General features: G+C 46.8%; 1 protein-coding gene across 1 annotated transcript in view; it reads left to right on the forward strand.

Moving 5' to 3' along the window:
• ZFHX3 (zinc finger homeobox 3) overlaps nucleotides 1-7266 on the forward strand; it is a 185654-nt gene extending 178388 nt beyond the window's left edge. The window contains exon 9 of the mRNA XM_077831316.1: nucleotides 5116-7266. Coding sequence (XP_077687442.1) covers nucleotides 5116-6644 — 1529 coding nt within the window. The 3' untranslated portion in view covers nucleotides 6645-7266. The remainder of the gene's footprint in view (nucleotides 1-5115) is intronic.
• The last annotated feature ends 1658 nt before the right edge of the window (nucleotides 7267-8924 follow it).

Below are 8924 nucleotides of genomic sequence, written 5' to 3' on the forward strand. Positions count from 1 at the left end.
TTTGGGAGGTACAAAGGTGACCTTTCACCTCCTGAGCTGTCTCTCCTAAGAGGCACAGCTTAAAGTCAGGCCTATTTCTGGCTGTCTGCAGTATTTCCTGATTCTGCATCAGTTTGCGCTCAGTTCACCTTTGAACAGTTTGTAACTGTAAGGCTGGAATTTCCCTAAACGAAGGGTTAGATTCTGCAGCACACATCTGCGGGAAGGGCTGGATGCTGCAGCAAATCTCACAGCTGTGGGATCCCTGAAAACATGGGCCCTGCCTATGAGAAAATGAAAGCGTTTGTTTTATTTCCCCTTAAAGGCATCAGGAGACTTTTCCTTTTCAGGTGCTTGTGTGCCAACGGCAGTGGACAGGACTGATGCTATAAGCCCTTTCAGCAGAACTCCCTTTGCCCGAGCTATTAACAACCGTAGAGTGAAGATTCACAGCCCTGGAGACTATATTGTTACTGGCTATCCCTTCTGCTGGGAAAACTAGCAGCTTCATGTTCCACTATTAATCCATCTCCTTTGTGAGGATATATTAGGGTGCATTTACTTCCACACACAATACTAGGTTCTTGCCTTAAGGGAATATCTAAATACCACATAAACTTTGGAACTACATCAAGGCTGTATGCCCAAAGCCTCCCACCCTGGTAAGGCAGAGACAGCATTAGAGGTTTATGGATCCATGAATTTTTACCCAATAAGGACAGAAGAATTTAGAAACTCAGTCTGTTCGGTTCTTTGCGATAGCCATGCCTCGCTCTCCCTAGTCTGGAGAGAGTTTAAGAAGGTTGATCCTTTCTGATATTCAAAATGACTTTGCTTGGCACAGGTACTTTCCCTTCTACTCTTGAGCCCTTTGGATGAAGGAACAACTGCAGCTTGTGCAGCTGTAGAAGAAGTCTCTGTCAGAGACATCAACGATGAGTCTCGTGTGCATTACGACAGACATTCAGAAAGAGTCAAATTGCTACTGTGAATTTTCAGTTATTTGGAAGAAATTGAAACAGCTTCCTCTGCCGCCTAGTAAATTACCTGTTTCTAGTTACCCCACTTCATATGTTGTTTTTTGACTCACCAGCCTGCCCAATCAAGGGAAGCTTCTAAGAGAAAGGGAATGTGGGGTTACTGGTTTCCTTTGAGGCCTTCTTTGCACTCGGCCTTTTTCCCCTAACATTTCCCACCAGTTTTAGTAACAAGGGTTAAAAAGTCAGCACGTCTACACTTTTTCTACCACCAGTGGAGCTGCACCCATGGGAAATTTCAGGGGGGAAGACTAGTGTAGACAAGTTCCGTGGTGCAGCTCCCTCAGGCTTTTCTTCTTTCTGCTTCCCCAAGCTGGGACTTTCCTTGGTTTCTTTTCCAGTCAGGGAAAAAAAACAGGCCTAGAATGCCAAGGTACCACAACTTTGTGTCGGCCTGGGGAAGCGATGGTAGCAGACTCTGCTATTCCACACCCCAGGAACCACCCATAAGTACCGCGCACCTGGGAAGGGAGCTGGGGTCCCTTCTGCAGGAATAACTCCAGTTTGAGAAAGACTTTGATAAGAGTATGCAGCAGAGATAAGTGAATCATGTGTAGGGAATAATTTATTCTGTGCAGTTTTGCCTTTCATTTGTTTGCAGTTTGTCCACAAACAGATGCTGTTTTTTTTTTCTCAAAAACCATCGGGTGAAAATCTCTGGCAAATGCCGTGTGCTCTGTGGCTTGTTGTTAATGTCATGTACTCTGTGGCTTGCTGTTAAAGCTGTGTTATTTAGTTGTGATACATCACAAAAGGCACGTGGTATTGTTTCTCTTCCCTCAATGCAGGAGGGTAACCTTTATAATCAGATAAACGTTCACAGGCAGTAAATCTTAAATATACTTCCGGCAGGTATCCATGCTGGTAAAAATTACCCTTGCAAAAGCTGACCAAATGTGGCAAAAGAGAGCTGTGACACAAGCAAATTTATTTAGATTTCAAATTAATATTTATCCAGCTCTAGTATTTACTGCAGGAAACCAAGTGTAAGAATGTAGGAATTGCCAGTCTGGGTCAAACCAGAGGTCCTTCTTGTCCAGCACCCTGTCTCCAACAGTGGCCAATATCACCTGCTTCAAAGGAAGGTGCAAGAAACCCTGCGATTGGCAGTGACAGGAGAACATGCTCTTAGAGGAGGATCTCCTAACCCTCATTAGTCAGAGATCAGTTTATGCAACTGTCTCTCAGTGGGGAGCCCTCCTTGTGTTTGGAAGACTGGTATTCCATAATTGATATGGGACATGAATTGGAGGGAAGTTAGTTAGCTCTGGTATGAGAGGGGATAACTTTCAGATCAGGTGACGTGGGATGATCTGGTTGGCCGGCACCAAAACAGGAAATGGAAAATGACTTCATGCTTTGATGTGACTGGGCACAGCTTTTGGTTGGGACAGAGACAGAGGGTAAGAGTCGCCAGTACTGACCAGAGCAGATCCATCCATGAGAATGCTCCAGTTATATCCCTGCCGAAGGAGTTACCTTACAGTTCTTGTATTCCATTGGTGATGTCTGACTAACCACAAGCTCTTCTGGCTGTTGTGACACTGGGAACATATGTAGTACCATCACCAGAAGTAGGGTTGCCAGTTTTGGTTCGACTTATTCCTGGAGGTTTCATCACATGACATAATCTTTAATGGACGATTAATCTTTAATTCCTGGAGACTCAAGGACAATCGTGGAGGGTTGGCAACACTACCATAAAGGAGTCACTTGTGCTTAGTCCATAGCAGCACACGCATAGCTATTTATATTTAAAAATCCCTTCTGTGGGGTTAATTACTTCTATTCTTACAAACTAGCATTTCTAAATTGAGGCCTGTGCCTAGTCAGATCAGGCTGTGTGACTGATTGTTGTATCTCAGAAAGGCCAGCAACGAGAGGACCAAGGATCTGAGTTGCGGCTCCAATCCTATTATTAGCATATGTCTAATATTCGCATACTCAGCAGCTAGACATCCATGGCTGGCCCGGACCAGCTGACTGTCTCGTGGGGCTTGAGCTGCAGGGCTATTCCATTGCTGTTAAGATGTTAAGGCTCCCACCCAAGTCTGGGACTCTAGGACCCTGCGAGGTGGGAAGGTCACAGAGCTTGGGCTCCCGCCAAGCCTGGAACATCTACATAGCAATGGAACAGCCCCATAGCCCAAGCCCCAGAGGCTTAAGTGAGCTGGCATGGGCCAGCCGCAGGATTTTCTTTGCTGTGCAGACAGACCCCCTAGTGTTTGTTTGCAGTGGAGCCCACGGTGCACTAGGCGATGTACGGATACACAAGAGGGCATAGTCCCGCCCCAAAGAGGTTAGGCTGAGATTTTGCAAGCTGCTTACTGGTAATTGGCCATCGAAATGCCAGGTGCCTTTGAAGATATCTGCCTTACACTCTAAAAAGAGCTGACAGGGAAGGGAAAGGTCATTGTGGTGACTGGCTGCAGCCTGGCATTCAACATGTGATAAAGCGTGGCTTTTAGAAACAAACTCTCCCAGTTTGCCACTGAACACTGGTTCCTTCTCAGGACAGGAGAGGAGAACAGGGGTACACATTTGCTGCTTTTGCCTCTCTGAAGTTTAGAGTTTTCCCAGCCCTTACAATTTGCAGTGCACAATATTCCTCGCTTAGCTAGCTGATCTGGGATTGGATGGTCTGACTGCCTAAGGAAGATGTTGGCTAGTGAAAGAGTTGTGGATTGTTGTCTCTTTACCTGCCCCTCTTGTTATCTACGATGGTTTCCCAGCTGTTCTCCCCCCATCACCAGCTTTTTCACTTGCTTTTCCAGTCCTGTGGCTGGACACAACATATATCATATCACTTTATACATGAAAGAAGTTACAATGCAAGTGCTTATTCCTTTCTGCTGGTTTCCCTGGCCTCGCCAATATTCCTCTGGCTGCTCTCTCTCCGACCCCTTGGACACCCTCCAGCAGTTCCTAAATAATGGATTGTGGCAGACATTCATCTGTCCTGGCCAAATAAGGGACATTCCAAGCATCTCTAGTATCAAGGGGATTCTGTACTTCATATCCATGTAACATTTCCTAGGAAAGCAGACACTTGTCTGCATTCTGCAACCATTGAGAGGGATTTTAGCAAACTAGGAAAAGACCGTGGGGGCAGGGAGAGGTCTTCCAGTGGTTGGACACTGGCGTTAGGGGAAGATCTGCTTTCCTCAAGGAGAACAGTGGGAGTCAGTGAACTCGCAAAAAAAACAAGAAAAGGAGGGCTCCTCGTTTGTACCTGTTCTAGCCGGTTCTTTTGCTTTTCCCCTCCCCTCTCTTGCTCTGCACCACTCCTTTCCTTCCCTGTCTGCCCCTCCTCCATTCTCTTCTTTCCTGCTGTTTGTCATTTTGAAATATTTTTAGGCTAAAACTTATTTTCATTAGCAGAAAAATAATTGCAGCACCTTCGCACCCAACCCCCCCGCATCACTGCTGCTGTCCAGCCGTGGCGTTCTGCCAAGTCAGCACTGCCCTCTCCCTCCGTGGCTGGCAGGGCTCTGCCTGTAGCCAGAACAGGTCAGGACAGTCGGGCCTATTGCTGTGGGAGTGGTATGGGAAGCTGATCTCTGGTGCCAGGTATTAGGCAGCTAAATACGGTGAGTCAAACAGCCCTGTCGCCAAAACTAGGTAGGGAAAGCAGACAGGTGAACTCATTACTCTTCGGTGTTTAACTGGCCTGTACAGTTTGGGCTCCTGAAAGTCTTTACTGTATGTGTGAACACCCCCTCTAGGAGGCAGTGCAATGCTATTGTCCGCATTGTGCAGAGGGGGAACTGAGGCACAGAGAGGCCATGTGACTTTGCCCAAGGTCCCAAAGGAAGTCTGGCTGAGCAGGGAATTGAAGACAGGTCTCTGGAGTCCCAGGCTAGCACCCTGACCTCGCGTTTCTAAAGTACGTTGTAGGTTAAAAGTGTCACTTACAGAGCTGCTCCCCTGCAGCCAGGCCCATGGCTGAGCAGCCGGCGTCAGGCCTGTCCTGCTTGCGGTGACGCTGCCGGGATCCAGCCTGGCTCGTGGACTGACCTCCCTGCTCAGCCATAGCCCCCGGTAGGGCTCTTAGACCTGCACGGTGCTGAGTGATTTTATTGTTGCTTCCCCCCTTTAGCTTTAACTTCTCCAAAACCCAGCCTGATGGGTCTGCCCAGCACAAGCGTCCCTTCACCTGGCCTTCCCACGTCTGGATTACCAAATAAACAGCCCCCCGCCGCGCTGAGCTCCCCAACTCCAGCACAAGCACCCGTGGCCCTGGCCCCGCAGCAGCAGCCGCGCAAGGATAAGGAAAGTGAGAAGATGAAAGAGAAGGAGAAGGCGCCTAAAGGGAAAGGGGATTCCCTGCCGGGGCCCAAGAAGGAGAAAGGAGAGGCCCCTGCAGCGACCCTTTCTGCCCCCCTGCCCACCATGGAGTATGCGGTGGAGCCTGCCCAGCTTCAGGCTCTGCAGGCTGCCTTGAATTCAGACCCCACAGCCTTGCTTACAAGCCAGTTCCTTCCCTACTTTGTCCCAGGCTTTTCACCCTATTACGCCCCTCAGATTCCTGGGGCCCTGCAGAGCGGGTACCTGCAGCCCATGTACGGCATGGAGGGCCTGTTCCCTTACAGCCCCGCTCTGTCGCAGGCTCTGCTCGGCCTGTCCCCCAGCTCCTTGCTGCAGCAGTACCAGCAGTACCAGCAGAGCCTGCAGGAGGCGCTGCAGCAGCAGCAGAGGCCCGTGCAGCCACAGCAGCCGCCGAAAGTGCAGCCGCAGCCCAAAGGAAGCCAAACCCCAGCCCCCCCGGGGGCTGCCCCCCCCGACAAAGACCCTGCCAAAGAATCCCCCAAACAGGAAGAGCAGAAAAACGCCCCCCGTGAGGTGTCCCCCCTCCTGCCCAAACCCCAAGAAGAGCCCGAAGCAGAAAGCAACAGCGCGGACTCCCTGTGTGACCCCTTCATCGTTCCAAAGGTGCAGTACAAGCTGGTCTGCCGCAAGTGCCAGGCGGGCTTCAGCGACCGGGAGGCGGCCAGCCACCACCTGACGTCCCTCTGCTGCTTCGGCCAGCCTGCGGCGAGCCTGCAGGAGATGGTGCTCCACGTGCCCACGGGCGGGGGCCAGGGCAGCAGCTCGTACCAGTGCGTGGCGTGCGAGAGCACAGTGTGCGGGGACGAAGCCCTGAGTCAGCATCTCGAGTCAGCCCCTCACAAACACCGAACAATCACCAGAGCAGCAAGAAACGCCAAAGAGCACCCCAGTCGATTACCTCACTCTGCCTGCCTCCCCGATCCTAGCACCGCATCTACCTCGCAGTCTGCCGCTCACTCAAACGACAGCCCCCTAGCCCCTCTGTCCTCCTCCTCCTCTTCAGCTTCCCCCCACGCCTCCAGAAAGTCTTGGCCTCAAGCGCTCTCCCGGGCTCCACTTGGGAAGCCGCCGCCTCCTTCTTTCCCTCCTCTCTCCTCATCTCCAACGGTTACCTCAAGTTCATGCAGCACCTCAGGGGTTCAGCCCTCGATGCCAACAGACGACTATTCGGAGGAGTCTGACACGGATCTTAGCCAAAAGTCAGATGGACCGGCTAGCCCGGGGGAGGGGCCTAAAGACCCCAGCTGCCCGAAGGACAGTGGTCTAACTAGTGTAGGAATGGACACCTTCAGATTGTAAGCTTTGAAGATGAACAATACAAAAATGAATTTAAATAAAATTAATAACAAACCAATTTCAAAAATAGACTAACTGCAATTCCAAAGCTTCTAACCAAAAAAAGAAAAAGAAAAAAGAAAAAGCGTGGGTTGTTTTCCCATATAACAATGCCGGTGGGTTTTACATTTTTTTTTCTTTTAATAAAAAAACAAAACAAAAAAACCTCTCTTACATTTGTCCTTTTGAAGGTCCTGTTGGTCTGGGAGACAAAAGTCCAAACTGCCTCCTTAATGTCTTTGGAGCTTAAACCCCTTGTATATTGCCCTTTTCCAATAATGCCCCCACATTGATAGCACAGCAAAGGCCGGCATGCACTGTATGGGAAAGCAGCCCACCGGGCTACAGTTTAAATTTCTTGCTATCTTAGCATTCAGATACCAATGGCTTGCTAAAAGAAAAAAGAAATGTAATGTCTTTTTATTCTCAGGTCAATCGCTCACACTTTGTTCTGTTTTCAGAATCATTGTTTTTATATATATATATATATATGTGTGTGTGTGTGTGTGTATGTATATATATATATATATATATAATTTTTTTTGTTTGTTTTGGGTGTTTTGTTTTGTTTTTTGTTCCAGAAAAGAATTTTGTTTTGTTGGGTTTGGGGAGGGTTGTTTTGGGCTGGGGGGGAGGTTGTTTTTTAATTTAAAATGGGCAGAAAGTATTCAAGAGAAAAACAATGTGAACTGCTTTCGCTTTCTGGGGATTTTAAGGGTAGCTTTTCTGATGAAGCCAATTTCAAGGGGAAAAGTTAAGCACTCCCACTTTTCAGAAAAAAAACACAAAGAGTGTTGAGGACTTGGAGCTTAAAAATAAGTTTTAAAACAACTGACTTTCTGTATTTATGATAGATATGACCATTTTTGGTGTTGAGTAGATTGTTGCATTGGAAATGAACTGAAGCAGTATGGTAGATTTAAAAGAAAAAACCCTTTTGTGTACATTTAGCTTTTGTATGGTCCAGCTGACGGCTTCTCATTTGATGTTGTCTTGTTCATTCCTAGCCAGATAGATTGCAATCCATTGACTCGCCTAAGCTTTTCTCCCCTTTGTACCTTTATTCCCCTTTCACCCATCCTGTAATCTTCCACTTATGGTTACTGCCTTCATTTCTTAGAGGGTGGTTGCATAATTATTTTATAAAAACTAAAGAAAGAAGTTCAAAGGGTTTTGGGGGTCAGTAGGATCCCTTGCAGAATATTTTTTGTTGGGGGTTTGAAACTTTTTAAGACATATACATACGATTTACCTATGTCTGTTACCCTTGTGCACTTATCTCTTATTTTTCGTTTTCCTTTTTTCTCTTCCTTTCCTCATTTTGTAAATGCTTCAAAGATTCTGTTCCTAAACTATAAGCATTTGTTTGTGTAATTAGGCTGCACTCTGTTCCTTCTTTTAAAATAACTTTTTGTTACATTTTTTCTCAAAAAAAAATTCATGCTTTAAATAAAATCCAAAGACATACCCTTTCACCACCGGTGCAGAATGAGCAAAAAGGTTTCTTTTTACATGAGAATTTGTTTCTGATTTAAACAAACAAAACTAAGTTTAAATAAAGAAAAGAATAAAAAAGTACCCAGGTTGTTATCTGTGCTTCTTCTGCAAGCAGAGAGGCAACTCTTTATGAAAATTCAACATACCAAAACACAAGTTTTTACTTCAAAGTTTTGTCCTTGTGTTAGGCAGTCTGAGTGGTGAGAGACCCAGAGGTGCAGCCCGCAAAGAATCAGATAGCAATGTACAGAAAGCAAAACAAAAAACAAAACAAAAAAATCCCATATGTGAGGCACTTGTGTTTATGTTAATCTCTGTGTTCCTGTTAGTGGAAAACACACACACACACACACACACACACACCCCCACACCCACCCCTCTTATGGTCTGGACTTTAAAAGAAAAACTTTGTGCTGCTAAAATGTAGATTTTGGAGACAGATGCTTGCTATTTCACTTCCCTAGCCAAATGTCAACAGAAACAATCTCCCTTCCTCCCCACCCTTGAAAGTGTGAAATCATTCACCCTGTCATCCTCCTTATATTTCAAAAGGGAACTTCGAAGACTGTGAATGCAGGTTCCATTGTTCACCCTCTGGCTTCTTTTCCCAATGTTGAAGCCACTCATCAACTTTTCAAGAGACTGGAGCATTCCGAGATATGAAACGCGGATTTCATTTTTTTAGCCGGGACTCTTATTTTTATGAATTTTTGTTTTTAGTTTAATGAAAGACTAGATCTTGAAATG

Source organism: Eretmochelys imbricata, chromosome 12 (assembly GCF_965152235.1).
Source record: "Eretmochelys imbricata isolate rEreImb1 chromosome 12, rEreImb1.hap1, whole genome shotgun sequence".
Classification (NCBI taxonomy): Eukaryota; Metazoa; Chordata; order Testudines; family Cheloniidae; genus Eretmochelys; species Eretmochelys imbricata.